This window comes from Amia ocellicauda, chromosome 6, assembly GCF_036373705.1.
Source record: "Amia ocellicauda isolate fAmiCal2 chromosome 6, fAmiCal2.hap1, whole genome shotgun sequence".
Classification (NCBI taxonomy): Eukaryota; Metazoa; Chordata; class Actinopteri; order Amiiformes; family Amiidae; genus Amia; species Amia ocellicauda.
The window spans coordinates 18,290,524-18,311,899 of NC_089855.1; the positions used below are offsets into that span (position 1 = coordinate 18,290,524).

At 39.0% G+C, this 21,376-nt stretch overlaps 2 protein-coding genes across 4 annotated transcripts in view; one reads left to right on the plus strand and one right to left on the minus strand.

The window, feature by feature from the left end:
* The window catches only part of cryl1 (crystallin, lambda 1), a 34,669-nt gene extending 33,656 nt beyond the window's left edge, over window positions 1-1,013 (minus strand). The window contains exon 1 of the mRNA XM_066706485.1: window positions 935-1,013. The gene's annotated coding sequence lies outside the window, so the exon portion shown is untranslated. The remainder of the gene's footprint in view (window positions 1-934) is intronic.
* Window positions 629-21,332, plus strand: ift88 (intraflagellar transport 88 homolog). Of its 3 annotated transcripts, none has more exons than XM_066706483.1 (27): window positions 629-736; window positions 1,024-1,120; window positions 1,402-1,464; window positions 1,825-1,884; window positions 2,427-2,480; window positions 3,197-3,260; window positions 4,626-4,695; window positions 5,302-5,392; window positions 5,676-5,780; window positions 6,222-6,324; window positions 6,817-6,931; window positions 7,301-7,532; window positions 7,729-7,799; window positions 7,913-7,999; window positions 8,350-8,449; window positions 9,537-9,623; window positions 9,740-9,926; window positions 10,229-10,337; window positions 10,792-10,942; window positions 11,112-11,227; window positions 11,445-11,497; window positions 11,895-11,960; window positions 12,106-12,212; window positions 13,863-13,923; window positions 17,562-17,606; window positions 19,830-19,943; window positions 20,621-21,332. In XM_066706483.1, the coding sequence occupies exons 2-27, from the start codon at window positions 1,031-1,033 to the stop codon at window positions 20,740-20,742; spliced, it is 2,523 nt and encodes an 840-aa protein (XP_066562580.1). In that variant the 5' UTR covers window positions 629-736; window positions 1,024-1,030; the 3' UTR covers window positions 20,743-21,332. The 3 variants fall into 3 exon arrangements, with proteins under 3 accessions (XP_066562580.1, XP_066562579.1, XP_066562581.1); XM_066706482.1 differs by having other exon boundaries at window positions 629-732; XM_066706484.1 differs by lacking the exon at window positions 17,562-17,606 and having other exon boundaries at window positions 629-732.
* The last annotated feature ends 44 nt before the right edge of the window (window positions 21,333-21,376 follow it).

Sequence of the window (21,376 nt, forward strand, 5' to 3'; positions counted from 1 at the left end):
TCAACTTATGCCAGCTGGGCTGTTGTCTGGGGGCGAACAATTGTCCATTTTGTACGGAGAGGCCCGGACACCGAGAACAGCAGCACACTGAACTGACACTACCCCATCCCAGCGCAGCCCGAGCAATATAAAAACAAATTAAAAAGTAGTACTACTATAGTATAATCCTTCTATCCATTATCATTAACCACTTCGTCCAGTATAGCAGCAGCAGCAGCAGCAGTAGTAATACATTACATATTCAGTGTTTTCATATACCAAATTATTCTGTTGTATCGTCAGAAAGTGTTTAATTGAGGTCTTTCTTCAGTATTATATCTTTTAAATCCGGTTAAAGACTTTTATTTCCTGTTAGATGTTAGAATCGGTTACTGGTCATAATGTATCGGGGGACGGGACATTGTTTTCCAGTGATTCAGGTACTATTAGAAACAAAATGTATAAAAATAGTTTCCATTGATTTCACTTCTTGCTGTGAATACATGAAAGCTTTATCGTTGTCTCCTGGCAACAGGAGTCTATGTATTGTAAACCAATCACGGTGTCCAGACGCAGAGCCGCACAGTGATTGACGGGTCTCTCAGCCAATTATACTCTAGTACATGTAACGCTGTTCGTCGCAGTGCATTATGGGGAATGCTTCTATGGATTCCAAAACGACAACAAACTGATACCCAGGAGTTCAGCTGTGCTTTTCGTGTTACAGTCCCCTGCTGTACAGCTGAGTTCATTGTAGGTCAATAATCACGTTTTTTCTCTCGCTTTAAATATATTGAGGTGTTTATAATGGTCGCTTTGTAAACGCTAAGACAGCCTTAAATGTACCCTGTGGACAGCAAACGCCTGGTCTGGCATGTCTTGTTATTGAAATGTAAAAACAAGATTTAGTGCGTGCATTTGCTATGATTTGAAATGGGTTATTTGCATTACTTACATTGCGTTATTAGGGGTTGGTAATGTCTGTGCCATGATGGAGAGAATCGCGGAGCAGTGAAATAAGCGCGTTTTTCTTGGCTTGCTCAGGGCCAGCATGATGGAGCATGTCCACCTAGCGGCGGCGGAGGAGGAGGAGGATTTGTATTCTGGATACAACGACTACAATCCAACGTTTGACACTGAAGTAAGTTATGTCAGGTGGTTTCATATTTGTTCCTTCTGCGATTCTTGTTTAATCCTGAATCTGACACGGAGCCATAAGAAATAATCTGTGTATTGAAGTTAGAGGAAGGTGCTTTTGCACACACATCACAAGTGACAATATTTGATATCTGAAAAAGGCTTAATTAATAGTATAGTACACCTCTGGTTTAAGTTTTATAGTATGATAAATAAGAACAATAATAAACAGGAGAAGAAATGTGAATTTGCTGCCAGTGTTAATCCCATGAATGTATTTGGTAGGATCTGGAAAATGACACCGGGTTTCAACAGGCAGTTAAGACCAGTCATGGCAGAAGACCACCTGTAAGTGCTTTTTAAATCCTTTCTGAAAACATTACTTTATTTTAAAATCCATACTGTTTGATTTCATCCAGTATTTCAGGAAACGACTTGCTACGAAATAGATCTAAGATTAATACTGAAACTCCTCTACTTTTAGGAATTTAGCATTTTTGTTTGTCTCTTCAAGTTTGTCCATTATTGATATTTCTTCTGGACAAATGGTGGTGAAAATGCAGAGATTTTTTTTGAGTGATTTGAAAGTGCTTTCTTGAGAGGAACATTTTGCACAGAATCAGATCCTTATCCATTCTGAAATGCGTATATTATAGTCATACTGTTTTTGCATTCTGTCATACAACTTCATTTAAACTAATTTTACAGATGACAGCTAAAATTCCTGGCACTGCTCTAGGTGCACGGCCCATGGGGACAACATTTGGAGTGAGTAACACCAATACTTTATCAGTTAGACTGTACAATTTCACTTGTTGCGAACGAGATAGTAGAGGGAAATGCAGGACATTGTGTGATTCAGCCCACTGTGATAATGCAGCTTTTAAAAACAGGTTTGATAATTTGATGTAGCCTATCTGATATTCTATAATCTGGTAAATGTGAGCAGTTAAATAGTACAACAAGGAAACACTGGAATTACATTGTTGCTGTTTTTAACAGGAGAGGTCAGGAAAGGCAAGGCTAGCAAGTGTCAGTGTAACAACAAGGTAAGATTAATAGAATATTGTACTCCAGGAGATCAGATGAGTGGAGTCAGGCTTCTCAGACATTTGCCCTTCAGTAAATAGGTGGACAGACTAGGTAAGCAGCTTTCTAACTATGACAAATACATGGAAAACCCTAATGGTGGACGATTCACTGAAACACAAATGTTTCAAATTCAAGAAGTATTTTTAGTTTTTTATAGGTTTAATATTTAACGTTTTATATTCACTCTTATTTCTGTTTTGTTATATTTCAACATAAAGGCAAGGGTGCCTTTGGCCTCATCTCTGGGCAGACCAATGACAGGTGCTGTACAGGTAAGTGCATTTTGCTGTGAATCATGGGCTGTTTTTCTCTAGTTTAAAACACCCTGTTTGTAGAAGACCTTTTGACAAAGCTGGCCAACTATGAAACTATACATTTCTGGCTCAAATATAGTTGCTTTTATAGTGGTTTGTATTAGTACACATGTAAGATTGTATTCCTCTGAGAATATTCACTTTCTTTAATGTATACATCTTAAACAATATAAATTACTAGATAGAATATTCTCAATGTCAGTGCTTTTATGTAAGTAATAATACTAGTAGTAATAATAATAATACATTAATTTGACTGACTGATATGCAGCATATACCATAGATTAGAAATCTAAACACTACACAAACAGTTATATCTATAATGTCCACTAGATGTCCCTGTTGCATAAAACAACTGTAATTTAAGCAACCTTCAAATGAAGATGAGGATTATTTCCTAATTCCTAGCCAATTAAAATACAATACAATTTACAACTTTGACACTGACAGTGTGCTGTAATAACCAGTTATGTAAAATAGAACTTGATGTATCACATTGTTGTATTTATGCTTACTAAGGAAATCCATGTATTTTGAATCACCAATCACCAGTGGGATTAGATGTGTACATCATTGGTATGGCCTATGAATTCATGAATAAATGATACAAAATTGGGTTTACAGATATACCTTGTGTCTGAGCATTCCTTCCATTCTTTTATTTCCTTGGGAAGGATGGAGTTTCGCGACCAATGACTGCAGTGAGAGCGGCTGGATATTCCTCCGCAATGACCAGAGGTAAGTACTACAGAGGAGCTGTCACTGTCAGCCAAGAGTGTGGAGAGGACAAGTTACACAGAGGAGAGAAATAGACTTAATTATCTTCAAGTCATGGTACATGATCCTTGTCCACAGGCACAAATACTGATGACAGCATGAAGCAAAATCAGTGCAGCATTATGACAGACCCACTTCCTGTCTTTGATGGTCTTCAATACAGTTTCTTCAAAACAGTTAGAGGCTATTTTATATTGAATTGAATGATACTCTATCCATACATAAAACTTAGCTGGTGCATTTTTTTTATTCCTTAAGCATCATAATCTTGAAGTCATATACATATGGCAGTTGATTAGAAAATCTTGGTGTCTCTAAATTAATTTCAATGCATAATTTTGCAAAAAAGTCTGTATAAAATCCTCCCTCAACAATCTGAATGTAAGCATTAGACCATTCCTACCTTTACAGAATTTTGGATATTAAATACATGTGAAAAATAATATTTTAATTCAATATGTGACTTTCAACAGTACTGAATAACTTAACACTGAATGTAAATTTAGATTCACTGTTTATAATGGGATGGATGAGCAGGAAGGGTTCGTGTGCCACTTGAAATTGTAAGTTAATTAGATGTGACTTGGGCTTGAAGAGGTTGGGAAATCCAGTACAGGCAGACTTAGATTTCTGTCCTGAATGTGATCCTAGCAAACCCAGTCAGATTTACAAAACTCTGATGGACAAACATCGGGCACGCTTTTCCCACTGACTTGGGGGATGTGTTCCACTGCAATTTTTCAGACACCCTAGGCAAACTGGAACATCGCTTAATTCATTATTAGAACATTAAATAACTTCTAATTTAAATGCAAAGAAATTGCTGCACTGGTGGTAGGAAAACATTCAGCACTACCAGGTTGTTTTCCACTGAAGGATAAAGGGGGGTTATTGTTTTGATTCTAATTTTAGTGAAAAATACACATTTACACCTAATGTAGTTTCATTCAAAAACGTGAATACAGTATCCAAGACCAAATGAGTGGGGGATTCTTCCGGGATGTGGTCAGTCAGATGGCAGTGCTGGGTTTCCTCTTGGATAGTGGGCCATGTTTCTGGCGCACGGTTTGGATTAAAAAATAAATAAAAATGAAACCTAAGATTAGACAGGACACCACTTGTGCTGAAAATTCCACATTATTTTGTTAAGGTTAATTGGACTGTTGTAAATCGGCAACTTGACATCACACAGTGTTTTATTAATTTTTTTCACCGGAAATGACATGTTAGGTGCACAGTTAGGACATGCTGTTTAGTGGATTGCTATACATATAGATATGAATCATATATCTATATATGAATTTTCATGGTTTATTCTGCTTGTAGGTTCTACATTTGATCCACTGGGTCAGTCCAAAGGACCTGCACCCCCTTTAGAAACCAAAAATGAAGACACGTAAGTCTTACGGCTCCTTTTATTTCAGCAATACAGCACACATTTCTAGAGAAACTTGTTTTCCTCACTAGGAATGATAGAACCAGCTAAATGTAGTAATTTGAATTAGACGACATGTGAATATTAGATGACCACAGCCAGATGTATGAACTGATAGGAAATGCACATAAGTTTAAGGGTTCATAGTTTGTCAAAGATCCTATGTGCTGGAACTTCGGTGCTTGAGTGGCAGGACTTTACAACCAGGGGTTTCACGGTCAGTTCTTATCGGGCCAAAGGGTCAATGATTTCTCAAATACTTTATCTAGTTATTTATCAAGTAGGCCTAAACAAAGTGTATAACACTGTTTTAATGTGTTTACAGTTGAATTTTTTATATAGTCTTTTGCTTCAAGTTGTCATTAACTAACTGTAACATTTGCAGTCTGTAGAGAAGTATTAAATCTATCCAGCTCATCTACCCAGTTTAATGACTCCTTAAGTGCTGGGTTAGAACAAAAAGCAGTAGACACTGGCACTTGGGGTATTGATTGAGTTCCATTGTTTAGACCATTCAAGGTTTTGAATGGCTCCCATATCTAACTTGTATTTAATTACCCATTTCAGTCCTGAAGAAAAGATCAAGAGCCTGGAAAAGCGAGTGAATGACTTGATTGAAGAAAGCTGCATGGCTCACAGCCACGGGGATCTTCAGCTGGTAAATCATCAGCCTTGTCCCTCCTCTCTCCAAACTCACTGATGAATTATTGTTTTTATTTTGTCAAGCTCAATCTTCACAGGCTTTGCTAACTTTTAATCATTCACTGAATGCATCTGTCAAACTGAAATATAGTTGGAGAATGGGCTCAGAGGACATCCCAAAATCCTCTGTCCTTCGCACTGTTGGAAAACTCATTCAGTTTAACAGGAAAGCACCTCCAATGCTACCTTGCACTAGGGTTGTTTACTCTGATTAACATGTCCTGTTTTCCTCAATGTAGTCTCTAGAAAAGGCTAAAGAAGCTGGGAGAAAAGAGAGAGCGCTGGTGAGACAGCGGGAGCAGACTGGATCATCAGAACACGTCAATCTGGACATGACGTATTCCGTGAGTTTGCTCTTCATTTCGTTTGAAAAAGAGGAGACTGGAAGAGTTTTCCTGCAAATGTGCTTCATTCTGGAAGTGATCGTGCCCAATCATTTCCATGTGGTTCTATAAAGACGGAGATTACATATTTTTTATCCTCGTCAGCACACCCTCGACCACTGTTGAAAGCAGATGCTGTTAGAACACTTGAAATCTTGCGATCTCCATTTCTTTATTCTGTATTCCTACTCTTTTTCACCATTAAAACTAACAGGCAACTGATTGCCCAGTCTATACGCTGGTGACTTCACAGATTCACATGCCTCTCTTGCCTTCGTTAAGTACAGTTATCCATTCTCTTCAGTATTTCAGGTAGTGTTCAGAGAAACCCCATTACAAGCACTTGAGGTAACCTTGTAAAGCTCAACACTGTTATTGATTTATTTGGTTCTTTCTTTTCAGGTTTTATTTAATTTAGCAAACCAATATTCAAATAACGACATGTATCCAGAAGCTCTGAATACATACCAAGTGATTGTGAAGAACAAAATGTTCAATAATGCAGGTAAGGAGAGTCAAGATGGAAAATTCCAAACTTCTCTAGCTGAATATCCTTAAGCAGCTGTTATACACGTGAAGGAAGTCTACCCACTTGCCAGAAGAGAAAAGTATTTGAATAATGTATCCTCATGTCTTGAAGTGTGGTCACTAAATGCAAAATGTTATAGAAACTGTGGACGATGCAATGAAGCATGTAAAGAAGTATGCTTGGAATTACAAGAAAAGATTACAAAAAAAAGAAGATTAATTGCGATACCTCAGTTTTATCTAATTTATCATTTTGTTCAGATTCAACTTTTTCCCCTTTTTTCCTGAGCTCTGGTATAAGTGAACCAGTAATTTGTAGCATTGTTTGAACCATTTTTCCAGGTGTGCGTGTCCCCAATATTTGGGGTTTTGATACTTCAAGTCTACAATGTTTGGTGACATTGTTTAACTAGTACTTTCTTATGTAAATGTTTGTGTGTTTTTCATTGTTTTAAATTATCTATTATAGGGAGGTTAAAAGTGAACATGGCTAATATATTCTTCAAACAGAAGAATTACCACAAGGCAATCAAATTTTACCGTATGGCTTTAGACCAGATTTCTAATTCCCACAAGGAAATGCGGTAAGATGATTTGTTTGTTTCTACTTAGCCTTTTTTCTTGGCATTCTTAGAAAAGCTATTTGGTTTTGTTTGAATTACTTTTTCCACAGCCTTTGTTATTTTTTAGTTTTTTATATTTTTATTATTTGAATTTGAATTTTAAGGAAGGAAATGTGTGGATCTTCTGCTAAAGATATGACATGATTTAATTCCTCTCTCCTTTGTTTGGTTCCTCCAGAAAAGATAAGCTGTTTAAATCTATTATGTTTCAGAAGCATAATGCAAGAAAATGACCACGTTATAGTTCAGAGAAACAGAAAACCAGTGGCTGTTGCCTCTTCTTGGGTTTTATTTCTATAATGGTTTTGTTTTTTCTTTGCCTCCAAACAGTATTAAAATAATGCAAAATATTGGAGTGGTTTTCATAAAAATGGGCCAGTACTCCGATGCCATCACCTCATTCGAGCACATTATGACGGAAAGTCCAAATATAAAGACTGGCTTTAACCTGATCCTCTGCTACTATGCTATTGGAGATCGTGAGAGGATGAAGAAAGCTTTCCAGAAACTGATCTGTGTTCCTCTGGGTATTGATGAGGATGACAAATACATCCCCCCTAATGTGAGTACATAGTGTGAGAAACGTTGGGCAGCTGTGCTTAGCGAATAAAGCAAGCCGACTGCATGGGTTTAAAAACTGTGCACACATCCAAAAAGGAATATTCGGTTAATGTAATGAATATCATAAGGTAATAGCTGAAACTTACAAACCTAGGCCGCACAGCGTTTTAGTAAATTCAAACTGATTCTTTTTGCAGGATGACCCACACACAAACCTTGTGTACGAGGCAATTAAGAATGACCAGCTTCGTCAGATGGAGAGAGAGAGGTGAATAATGTTTTTCGGGGAGGTACATTTACTGCTGGGAGGAAATTGCTCCAACTGACGAAGTATGAATGGTTGTTGTTTTAAACTGGTTGTTTCTTGTCCCTCCACCAAAGAAAGGCTCTGGCAGAGAAATTCATCATGACTTCAGCCAAGCTCATTGCCCCGGCGATTGAATCATCCTTCGCAGCAGGATTTGACTGGTGAGTATCGTCACAGACAGTATGGTAAACACATTTACTATAGCCATAGTTTCATGAGTAATGGCTTTCAGAAATGTAACTGTATACTTATTCGACTTTAATATGCACAAGGCCCTCAGGAAAATGTTATATGTAAATATTTGTAGAGATAACTCTTAAATATATGGAGAAAATGTTTTATAGGCCCTTTTCAGACAGCAAACTTTTGAAAACTTTATCTATATTTTGCTTGGATTTTCCAATGTGCACAGAGACTTTGATACCCAGAATAATTTGGGGGCAGTAAAATATTCCTTTCTTAGAAAATACTGAAAAACTGAAATGGATTAGATGCTTTTTGTTTGTTACAGGTGTGTAGAAATGGTGAAAAGCTCCCAGTATGTGGAGCTAGCAAATGACCTAGAAATTAACAAAGCCATTACATACTTGAGGCAGAAGGATTTCAATCAGGTAAGGCTGATTCAGGTATACATGTATAGTGGCCTGTAATGTGAGAGAATGGATAGTGCACCTTAATATTCCAATTATTATTAACAATTGTCTGTTATTTGTATTTTGTTAATGCAATTGTGGCATTTATTGGTTATAGTGTAAACGCCACACAGTGTGAAATCGGTTCACAGGAGAGCCATAGGGATGCCAAGAGATTTGTCTATCGCAACATTATTCCAAATACTCTCTCCATTCTCACTCTCACATCCTGGTCCTTTCCATGTTATCCGCTTTAGAGAGCCTTCTCCGGTTGCCTTCCTTTCATGTCTCGCGTCTGTGTCTTGACTTCCTGCCTTGCTTTTTCATCACCATTCAAAATAACTTTGGTTTCTTCTCATGTCTTCATTTGCTTCACCTTTTCTCTCTAATGGTCTGTCTACCTGGCTCCACAGTACGATGAGGTGGGTGTTGGTTGCATTTTTTCCAATAGTTTTGCATTGATTGGTCTTCAGTGTCACTCATATTTCACATTAGATTTAGGTTTTAGGCTTCATTAATTTTTTCAATCTGACTTTGTCACTTTTTTCACCTCATACCCCAGTTATGACTTTGCCTTTGGCTTAGAGTTAGTTTTACTTTCTCAGTATTAAGACTGTTATCTGCTGTGCACATACAGCCAGGCTTTCATATTAAGAGTTATAGGGTTGTTTATATCGCCTTAGGCAAGAATGAATCATACTGATATACGAGTAGATTTTATGGAAATTCAAATGTACTGTGCAATTTTTTTTTTCCATTTTGCTGTGTTATTTGTAACATATGAGGCTCTGAGCACATTTTGACCTATTTACAAATGTGACCGTCTAATCCCTCGTTCCTCTTAATATTTAATCAGATGTATTTACTTTTTATGTTCCTTAGAATTAACACTGTTAAGTTTTCAGTGTAACCATCTTCTGTAAGCACAAACTTTGTTTCTATATCAGTGGTTAATTGAGCAGTTCAGAAATGCACTGAATAATAAATGTCAGGTGTAGAAACCTGTTGAGAGTTTAAAAAAGTCATGAAACCCTTGTAAGTGTTTATTTTGCTCTTTCATCTGTAGGCTGTGGAAACGCTTAAAATGTTTGAGAAGAAAGACAGCCGGGTGAAAAGTGCTGCTGCCACCAATCTCTCCTTTCTTTATTTCCTGGTGAGTGCTCTTGGACACCTGCACAATCATTGCCCCAGCTTGCCTTATTCACTCACTCACTCACTTCTGTCTTTATCTTCATTTTGTCCCTGCAATGCTGGAATTCACTGAAACAGGAAAAAGATTTTGATCAAGCAGACAGATATGCGGACCTGGCAATGACTGCGGACAGATACAACCCAGCTGCCCTGATCAACAAGGGGAACACTCTATTTGCGAAGAGAGACTACGAGAAGGCAGCAGAGTTTTACAAGGAAGCTCTGAGGAACGACTCCTCCTGCACTGAGGGTCTCTACAACTTAGGTCAGTCATTGCCAGGCCGTGTACACAACTACACCTGCCTCTGTTCATAACTACCGGACTGACCTACTGTCCAGCACACACATGCACCAAATACATGTCCACGCTTGCAAACTGTGTAATAAGTACTTCCCAGTGGAAAACTCCTAGAAACTATAGCAATTATGTATGTAATGGTACTTTTGAGTTTTTTTGATAAATTGAGGTGTAAATGAAGGCCTTCTTATAGGTTGTTAGCAAGAATTCCATATTGAATACACACACCAAGGGTGCCACTGATACCATGTGCTGTCTGGTTGTCACAGGCCTGACCTACAAGAAGCTGAGCAGGCTAGAGGAGGCCCTCGACTGCTTCCTCAAGCTCCACGCCATCCTGAGGAACAGCGCCCAGGTCATGTACCAGCTGGCCAAATTGTATCCTCGCTGACCATGTGTATTAAACAGACTCCGTTAAAATTACCGGCAGCTGGATACCTGCCTAACAACTGTAGGATGTCAGATAATTGTAAAATTGTACAAAACAGTTAATTGACGTCATTATATTAAAATGCTAACTGCCACCACCTCCCAGATATTTGCCTTGGGGATCGAGAATCTTTATATCTGCACAGTTTACTGAACCATGCAGTGGCTGTTCAGCAGATGTGGCGGGTTCTGAATAATATGAGGGAGGACTTTTCTACAGTAAAATCCGTGGTGACAAAGCTCATTAAAGATGTACAGTAAAAGTTAATTCTCATGCAGGAGTTAGCATCTAAGAGTTTCAGTGCAGTATCAGACTTTGAAAGAGTATTTTTATGCATGGGAGAGATTTGAATGCTGAAAAAGATGGTTTGAATCATAAGGTTTCCTTAATAAGGACATGCAGGTATGAGATGCTGGGGGATCCACACCAGGCTATCGAGTGGCTCATGCAGCTGATCAGTGTGGCGCCCACCGACTCGCAGGCTCTGGCCAAGCTGGGGGAGCTGCACGACGATGAGGGAGACAAGTCCCAGGCCTTCCAGTACTACTATGAGGTAGGGCCCTCCGCGGCTCATTCTGTTGTGTAAAAAATTACAGCTGGGGTGGGACACAAGAAACGGGCGGGGGGGGGGTGGGAAGTAATCTTGAGTATTTTCTTAAGTATATAGTTAAGTGATAAAATTTGCTTTGATAGTGTAACTGAAATGTTGTTTTTTGATCCAGTCCTTCAGATATTTCCCCTCAAACATCGATGTGATCGAGTGGCTGGGAGCCTACTACATCGATACACAGTTCTGTGAAAAAGCCATTCAGTACTTTGAAAGAGCTGCGCTCATTCAGTAAGTATTAATTTTTCCCCACAGGCGTTTATCTCAATAGCCATTTGAATGTCTTATAGCTTGAACTGTAAGCCTAAACTTGTTTCCTTAACCTACTTTTTATTTTGTCTGTTTGTGAATAAATAAAACATTTAAATATTGTCAGCAATAAAACCTTTGATAATTCATACAATTAATTACTATTACACACTCCACTGATTTCTGCGTTGGTTTTTAGGCCAACTCAGGTGAAATGGCGATTAATGGTGGCCAGCTGCTACAGGAGAAGCGGTAAGAGTCTTATTAATTTGATGGCTTTCATTAAATCAGTTCTTATATACGGTATATTATTACACTGTGATTTTTACTAGTGAAAGGCATAATTACGTAGTATTGTCAACAGATTTAATTTGAAATCAAGTCTTAATTCTCATTATTTTAGTTGTCTGTGTGCTTAAATGTTATTTGTGGGAGGAACATTGACTCCTTTCCCATAGTTTCCATGGGGAAATGATATTTGAAGGCATTATTCTTTTTTGGAAGAATCAGATGCATACGTTTATTTTATTTTTTCTGCATCAACAGGAGTGTTTTCAATGACTAAAACAATTAGTGAATTTCATATGAATCATTTAATAAAGCAAAGCTGTGTGTGTGTATGACCGTTGATTTTCCTCCTTCTTTACAGGAAACTACCAGAAGGCACTGGAGACCTACAAAGACATTCATCGCAAATTTCCAGAGAATGTAGAATGTAGAGTATACCTGTTGACTTCCACATTACAGACATACTGCTTGCTGGTCTAGCTACATTCAAACATTATCAGAATACTGATACCTGGAATTCCTAGAGCTCTTGTAACAATCCTGTGGATATATATCTTTGGGTTTCTGTGCAGGCCTGCGGTTCCTGGTTCGCCTCTGCATGGATATGGGTTTGAAGGAGGTTCAGGAATATGCAACCAAGCTGAAGAAAGTGGAGAAGATGAAGGAGATAAGAGAGCAGGTCAGACAGCAAGCTTTTGCATTTCCTCTTCCTGGTAAACACTTCGGTCTTGGCCCATCAGCGGCCCATCAGCGGCCCGTCCTCCCGGTTCATCTGTGCTCTCATGTTGCGTTCTGCCTGCGCAGCAGGACTGCATTCACTTGAACTACAGTCAAACGTAATCACACCCTTCATTTGAAAGCTATTCTAGGATTCACTGTTTATTAAACTGTATTTATTTGTTGTATATTGAATCAGCCCAGGGCAAACTGTAAACATGCCAGATAACTAACTGAGTTAAAACTTTAAGATCCACAGCTGTTTTGTATGATACTGCAAAGTTATTCAAAAACAAATGTAATAGACATTATTTAAAGCAGATGCTATTTTGAATGGGAAACTTAAGCTTTTGATAATTATAAACAGTGTTCAAATCATTGATAGAGTAATCAAGTACAAAGACTAACTTCTAGACCTGCATACACTTGCTTATGGCTCAGGATTGTCATGTATAACAAATGCGACTGCAGAATTTGAACACTGAAAGAGCAGAATTTGTTCAAAAGAATAGTTTATACCATTTTAAATGTTTTTAAGTGCAGTTTTTACGTGAAAAACAGTAAATTTAAAATTAAGTGGCAATACAAATAGCAAAGACGGAGCTCTGCTTAACCATGGTTTACATTTCACTTTCGTAACTACTGAATCAACTGAAATATCAATTTCAAGGCTTCGGTTTCTGAAAATACTGTGTTTGTTTAAGGTGTGATGTTTGTCAAAGTTAAAAGTGCTAACTTGCTGTGTCAGGTCTTACAGTCCATTTGTTTAGTGTTTTTTGGGCTGGGCATAGCATGTAAACCTTTGATCTGGGATTTGCACTTACTTCGCAATCCTGACAACATGAAAGCATGCCATAGCAAAGCAGAAAATTCTCATCAGAACCCAAACAAATTAAAAGCAGCTGCTATAACATAGATTGTGTAACTATTGGATCAAACTTTGAAAATGCTCCATGGCCAAAGAAGTTTGATCATGCTTTGTTTTTCCATCAGTCTTGTCTGTGCTGCTATTCTGATCTATACTTCAAGCTTGGTCGTTGCATACAGTGTTTGGTCTAGCAAACTTCCGTCACTCCATACAATCCCCAGACAAATAAATGCCTGGGCATTCTTCACATGATCCATGGAAACACATCTTCTTCCTGAATGTTTGTATGCAGATGTTGACTCTCAGATGCTCTCCAGGGCTTCATGTTTGAGGAATGGGTCCAGCTGACCTACAGATTCTTAGTCTTCAAATGAAAAGAGATGATGGGCTGAAGGCATCTTGTCACACAGGCACTAGACAGGGTTTTCATTTTCTCCCTCTGCTCTGGGTTTACATAATCCTCTTTCAAAACCACTGTCACTCAAATACTTCTTTGTGCTCTCGGGGCCTGAGATTGAGGTTTTTGGCAAGCATGGCAGTGTTCAAGACAAAAGAAAGCTCACTGTGTGACTGTGTAACTTTCCCAGCTCTCAATATGCGGTCACTGAAAACCAGATGTCACAGCACTCTGACAATCTTTAATAAGTACAAGGTTCCTTTTGATTTAAAACAGTCTAGGCCCATTGTAGAAGCCTGCTGATCCCTTGTTACATTCATAGTCTCTGCTCTTGTTTTTGGTCACAGCGTGTGAAATCTGGCAGGGAGGGTAGTGCCCGTGGGCGCAGAGAGGGCAGTGCCAGCAGTGGTGAGTAATTACATTTTTTTAATCATACCTTAAAGCATTTCTAGAGCTGTCTGTTTTCTTTAGTTAAGTCAGATATGTCCCCTCAAAGCTGGATCTAGTAGTTTGTGGTACTGGAGATGCTTCTACCCTGAAAAAAAAAAAGTTTTTTATGGCCAAAAGGCCGTGAACAAACTAGGTGGAGGAAGTCGGACCTCCTGCTTTAAGACAGGACCCTGTCTAAATTGCCCTAGATCCCTAATTTACACAGGACCCTGTCTTAAAGGGTGCTTCTCATCTTTTCTTCCCAAACCAATCTGACATTTAATTTCTTGGGAAGCAGATGGAGAGAGCAAATCAGGTAAGTAGCTAAAATTAGACGTTAGTTATGTATTTAGATTCAGATTCCAGTTTTTATTTAAAAATAGGCTGTTTTGTATGATTTTTTTTTTTAACCCTGTTTGTGGTTTCATGTCTTAGAATTTGAGAGCTCTTAAAATTGTACACATTCACGTTCCTGTTCCTTTGTGTTTGTTCAATTGTTTTGTCTAACACTGTTCAACTCGAGGAACACTTACAGTGGGGGAAAAAAGTATTTGATCCCCTGCTGATTTTGTACGTTTGCCCACTGACGAAGAAATGATCAGTCTATAATTTTAATGGTAGGTGTATTTTAACAGTGAGAGACAGAATAACAACAAAAAAATCCAGAAAAACGCATTTCAAAAAAGTTATACATTGATTTGCATGTTAATGAGGGAAATAAGTATTTGACCCCTTCGACTTAGTACTTGGTGGCAAATGCCTTGTTGGCAATCACAGAGGTCAGACGTTTCTTGTAGTTGGCCACCAGGTTTGCACACATCTCAGGAGGGATTTTGTCCCACTCCTCTTTGCAGATCCTCTCCAAGTCATTAAGGTTTCGAGGCTGACATTTGGCAACTCGAACCTTCAGCTCCCTCCACAGATTTTCTATGGGATTAAGGTCTGGAGACTGGCTAGGCCACTCCAGGACCTTAATGTGCTTCTTCTTGAGCCACTCCTTTGTTGCCTTGGCTGTGTGTTTTGGGTCATTGTCATGATGGAATACCATCCACGACCCATTTTCAATGCCCTGGCTGAGGGAAGGAGGTTCTCACCCAAGATTTGACGGTACATGGCCCCGTCCATCGTCCCTTTGATGCGGTGCAGTTGTCCTGTCCCCTTAGCAGAAAAACACCCCCAAAGCATAATGTTTCCCCCTCCATGTTTGACGGTGGGGATGGTGTTCTTGGGGTCATTCCTCCTCCTCCAAACACGGCGAGTTGAGTTGATGCCAAAGATTTTGGTCTCATCTGACCACAACACTTTCACCCAGTTCTCCTCTGAATCATTCAGATGTTCATTGGCAAACTTCAGACGGGCCTGTACATGTGCTTTCTTGAGCAGGGGGACCTTGCGGGCGCTGCAGGATTTCAGTCCTTCACGGCGTAGTGTGTTACCAATTGTTTTCTTGGTGACTGTGGTCCCAGCTGCCTTGAGATCATTAACAAGATCCTCCCGTGTAGTTCTGGGCTGATTCCTCACCGTTCTCATGATCATTGAAACTCCACGAGGTGAGATCTTGCATGGAAACCCAGACCGAGGGAGACTGACAGTTATTTTGTGTTTCTTCCATTTGCAAATCGCACCAACTGTTGTCACCTTCTCACCAAGCTGCTTGGCGATGGTCTTGTAGCCCATTCCAGCCTTGTGTAGGTCTACAATCTTGTCCCTGACATCCTTGGACAGCTCTTTGGTCTTGGTCATGGTGGAGAGTTTTGAATCTGATTGATTGATTGCTTCTGTGGACAGGTGTGTTTTATACAGGTAACGAGCTGAGATTAGGAGCGCTCCCTTTAAGAGAGTGCTCCTAATCTCAGCTCGTTACCTGTATAAAAGACACCTGGGAGCCAGAAATCTTGCTGATTGATAGGGGATCAAATACTTATTTCCCTCATTAACATGCAAATCAATTTATAACTTTTTTGAAATGTGTTTTTCTGGATTTTTTTGTTGTTGTTCTGTCTCTCACTGTTAAAATACACCTACCATTAAAATTATAGACTGATCATTTCTTTGTCAGTGGACAAACGTACAAAATCAGCAGGGGATCAAATACTTTTTTCCCTCACTGTAAAAGGGAAAATGAGGAATTTATAATGTCATGCTCTTTATGCCACTAGCCCCATACTTTGTTACAAAACTCTGCCATCCTGAAAATGCAAAAACTTTTAAGACAGACGGACTGATTCATGTAAATCGATGATGGATTGCACAGCAGACAGGCATTTACACAATTTGCCATTTCTTTAAAACAACAGCTTGCCAGATTATGCCTTTGTATCTGCTTCTCATTGAGAGCCTGTTTTCTGCATAGATCATTAGAGGAACACAGAGCTAGCAAACATTCACTAGCAGTTACCAGTTGTTTCCTACCAGGCAGGCTGGGGGAGCATTTGGAGATTTTCACCCTTGCCTACGTTGCCGCTGCTATTCTGTGTTGCCAGCTGGAACTCTGTAATGACTGAACATGTTTTTGAACCTGTCAGCCTATTAAAGGGGGGGGGGGGGGTGAAGTGTTGACAGAGTAAACGTATATATCCTTACCCTGGGCCTAACCTTGACAACAAGGGCTTACCTGTGTTCACACTAATCAAGAGAGAGGGGAGTTTGTTTTGAGTAGACCTGCCCTTCGTCTGACACCCACAGTATTAATGCAGTAGGTTTTCATTCAAATCAACACTCACTTTTGAACCCCACCCTCTTGAAGAAGGCTGAAGCTTGATGCAGGACCTGGGTCTGCTAAGTATGACAAATATACATGGCAGGGTATACATTTTATTTAGTTAAATCCCTCAAATAGCCTCATTAAGGATTAATACATACATTGTGATTTTCAGACAAAATTATATATCAAGGATCCCTTAATTAAAAAGTTACAATTGTGCCAGAATTTTATATATTGCACATTCCTAATCAGTCATTGAGGTAGAATGGTTATTCAGAAATGGCAGCATGACACGATTGTGGCAACAGGATTACTGGCCCACGAGAAAAAAATCGGACAGTTCTGTGCTAACAAAAGGATTACTGAGTGACTATAGGTTGAGATTAAACCCTATGGGAATAGACTAACATCCAAGGCAGCTAGCAAGGCTAACAAAAGATTGGCGTAGAAATCTAAGGTTATACAACACCTTGGCATAACCACGTTCAGCTTCAGCTTGTAAGGGCCTTTTTTGGCCCATATACCGTTTTCTCATTTGGAAACGGTCATTTTCTTGGAGCTCTCCGAAACCCTGTATATTATACAGATTTGCTTTGCGTTTACTAACAATATCACTGTGTCTCTGTTTTAATTTGTTTCCCCATTCTCCTTCCAGATGTTTCTTTCCTCATCCATGCATACCCAGTTTAATGTATAATGTGGCCCATGATTCACTTTAACAACCCTTGATTTTCAGCCATCACTTAATGGAAAATCTAGTTCTAGAAATCCCAGCATGCTGCCAGCTCTAACATTTATTTCTGAAAGTGTCTTTCTAAAACGCAAGGATAGGAATGCATTCTGCTTGAAATGAAAGTGCCCTCTTCTGTGATCCCTTCTTCCTTTGCTCTGTTTTCTGCTGCTCTGTCTGCAGTCTTTCCTGAGAGTAGACACAGCCCTGTCCTGGAGCAGGTCAGAGGTATGTACACTGTGCATTGTGGAACCAGGGAGGATTAAATGTAGACTCCAGGGATCTGAAAGGAATTCCAATCAGCTGTTAGAACCGAATTGAACTCTTCTAATTAGGATTACAACTACGTGGTTAGTTGGCTGGGTTCCCCCCCACCTCACGTATTCACAAAAAGCTGATGGCACTTTAAGATGTCGCTCACGTGTCGATTGCTTAACAATTTCACTCTACATTGTTTATCCAATGCATCCACATAGGTCTTTAGTTAGTGTTCCGAGATCTGTGATCAGATCATCTTATAAACCCCCTATAGAGAACATAGGGCCTCAATGGAATTATTTTAAGCGTGACCACATCTTACTGTAGTTGTGCAATTTTACTAAGTACATCCATATGGCAATTTAAACACACACACACACACACATCTGTTACAGCCCTTTCCATCTCAAAACATGTCAAATGTTTCAACATCAATGTCTCCTTTCACACAATGCCTAATTTTTCCTACTGATTTAAATACCAGGTGAAGGAAACTCTTTAGAGCACCTAGACCCCGTTCACACTTGAGATTTATACATAACTCATATGTGAACGTGGTCATAGATTTAGGCCGGCCCTGGTCCAGGTCAAAACTAGTCCTGCTTTTCGACCCGGCCTAATGCGGCCTAAATGTGACTGACGTGCCGGGCCTGGGCCGGTGGAAAGCGTCAGCGTGTGACGCAACTCAAACCCCGCCCCCAGAGTAAACACAGAGTAAACACAGAGTAAACACAGAGTAAACACAGAGTAAACACAGAGTAAACACAGAGTAAACACAGCAGGACACAGTACTGTCTCTATATTGTTTGAATGTCATATCGATCTATAGCCTTAAATGTACCGTTACATTTTGATGGGTCACATCTTTATATTTATTATAAAAGTCTAGGCTAAGTAATGAGTTATAATGTAAACAGTTCAAACTACTCGGTCGATTAAAATAAAAGTGTGTAGCTGGTAAACTTGCTATTGTTTGTTCTTGTACTAAGTATGATTTGAAGTCTGAAATTTAACAGCATGCATTTTACACGTGGAAATTGCATTGTGAAATTGTGAACGGGACCATAACCTTATTAATTACCCGCATTTTGCATTAAAACGATATACATTTAACTGAAGCAGGTTTCCATTCAAATCAGTGCATTTTAATACGAGAACAGCTGTTTACTATGCAATCCGAAATGCAGTTATATTGAGCTGAGCAGGACAGTGTTTATTCCCGGCATGCATTTCGTTCAGGCCGCTTTCGCCCGCATGTGTGACGCGCTGAGGCTCCTAAACCCGCCAGTGTGGATAATCCGGAGTGAATCTGAGGCGGAGCAGGGCGGCATAATAAGTGTGAACGGGGTCCTAGTCGCACGTATTGAATGTAGATTCAGTTTAAACGACAGGGAAGCAACTTTAGCTTTGAGTGATGTTTATAAAAACAAAAACCGAAAAAGACGCACCTGCCTTCTATATTGCTTATCCTACATTCCGGTGTGGAGTTTCAACAGGATGAAGGAGAAACAAATGAAGTTCATGTGTAATATATATAAGAGCTCCACTATCTTTGACAGTTTCCAGGATACCTGGCTTGCAGATGTTGAAATGATTCTCAGAGGCTCCAGATGCGATTGTTTTTTCTTCCCCACATACTTTGCTATGGCTGAGTGCGGTCATTGCTGAGGTATCTGTGTGACAATGGCAGGACGATACAATGTGTTTGTTTTGTGTGTTTTTATCAGTTTAAAACAACAGAACTGAATGTGTCTTAAGCGTGTTAATCTCTCACTGCGGTTTCCTAATGTCAATTATCAAAGCAGAAAATATAAACTACTGTACCCCAGTTAAGCTTTTAACTTTGAATGTGTTTTATTTACTCAAAAATGAAATATACATAAAACAATGTTAGTTCAATCTGTAAAGCTATATCTAAATCTGTTTTTTAGCCTTTATAAACCACTGGTCTTATTTTAAAACTTCCACACAGTTCAGTTAAACTCTGCTATATACATAATATTGTAGTCTAAAAATTATCTTCAAGCAATGTTATTCAGTGCTTTTATGTAGTTTAATAAATAGTCTCTTTCTGAAAGTTTGTTGAACCCGTATTCATGAAGCACATGATTACTCACACATGATTAATAATAATAATAATAATAATAATAGTACCTGTTGAAACCTTGATCTCTTGTCGTCATTGTCTCTCAGACAGTGGGCACAGCAGCCATGGCACCAGTGCCAAGGGAGAGCGGTTGAGTGCCAAGCTGAAGTCCCTGCCGGGAGCCAACGAACCGTACGAGGCCAGCAACAACAAAGACATAGGCAAGTGTAGCCCTGTGACTTCCCGATTTCTCCCTCATATTCACACACAGGTGAAGACCAGGCGCGTCACCCTCTATCAAAATGGCTTCATGACACAGTTTACAGTGTCTGTCGGCAGTGTACCGTGACCTGCCGCTGGTCTCTCGGCACGCAACCAGGAATTTGCATTTGTTATTTTAAAGGGCGACTCGTCTCCAAATTTAAGTAATGGTCATTTCACCATGTTCTCTTAATAGTTCTGTTTCCACTGCGTCAGAATGGTTTATATGTGGGTTTGTGCAGAGTAAGGTCAATATTTACACAGTCAGTGCCACCTTTTTTAGGATCACTACTACCTGAGAGACAGAATCTTTCATAAACAACCGGATTGCAGAACGGTTTGCTTTACACACGGACAGTTGAGTCTGTACCTGCTTCTCACAATAACAATGGTTTGAATTCTTGTCCTTGTTTGTTTTTTTGTAACAAAATAAACTTTGAAGTATTAAAATGTAAGAGTACGTTGAATAGGTTTGACAACATTTTAAACATTATTTAAAAAGTATCCAAATTAATTCAACTCATTTATGTTCTGCTTTTCTAATGTTAAATACAGCTGTAAGGAATACAAAAGTTGTCTTTCAATACAAGTGCAGTTCCTAACAGGACTGTATTCATCTGGATCTTTTTTCATCTAGATGCCTCTTATGTCGACCCCCTCGGACCGCAGATAGAAAGACCAAAGACAGCTGCTAAGAAACGGGCTGAGGAAGACGATTTTGCTGATGAAGAGCTGGGAGATGACCTTCTGCCTGAATAGACTATCCTCGCCATTCAGCAGCTGCTGTTCACACGGCTCTTGTGTGAATATTCTGACTGTAGACGCTGAACACCACTCTGCTAGCCTTTGCTTTAGGTTTTGAAGTTTAAACCAATGTTATCTTGCTATTATCAACTATATTAATATATTTATCACCACCATTATCCATGCAGCTGTAAAATACATTTATTTATTTTTGTAATTCAATGCAGTAGCTCTTTAATAACTCAAACCGATTTTGTACATTTTATATAAATTATCCTTATAGTTTAACTGCCTTCTTAATGGCACACATTTCCTATTGCAGACTCTTCAGAAAAGTTATGTTTTACACGTATGAATTTAAAATACACCATTGCAAAATGTGACTACCCAATGTATTTTATTAGTATAAGCATATGTAAGGAATATAAACGTGTGTTAGTTGTGCTTTTTATTTTGGTCTTTATGAAGACGTATGGTGGCAGGCATTATTAGATCAAAGCTTAGTATAGTAACAGGAGTATGTTGCTGTATTTCTTTTTAAATGTCTGTACATTTTGTAATTGTGAAACAAAATATAAAAATAAAACCTTTCTATTTAGTTTCAATCTGATGTTCATTGCAATGAATGAAGAGAGCCAGTAATGACACT

Coding starts and splice junctions, on each gene's coding strand:
- ift88 (XM_066706483.1), top strand. CDS start 1,031: ATGATGGAGCATGTCCACCTAGCGGCGGCGGAGGAGGAGGAGGATTTG. Junction 1,465..1,824: donor GTCATGGCAGAAGACCACCT/GTAAGTGCTTTT, acceptor CTAATTTTACAG/ATGACAGCTAAAATTCCTGG. Junction 8,450..9,536: donor GGCAGAAGGATTTCAATCAG/GTAAGGCTGATT, acceptor TTTCATCTGTAG/GCTGTGGAAACGCTTAAAAT.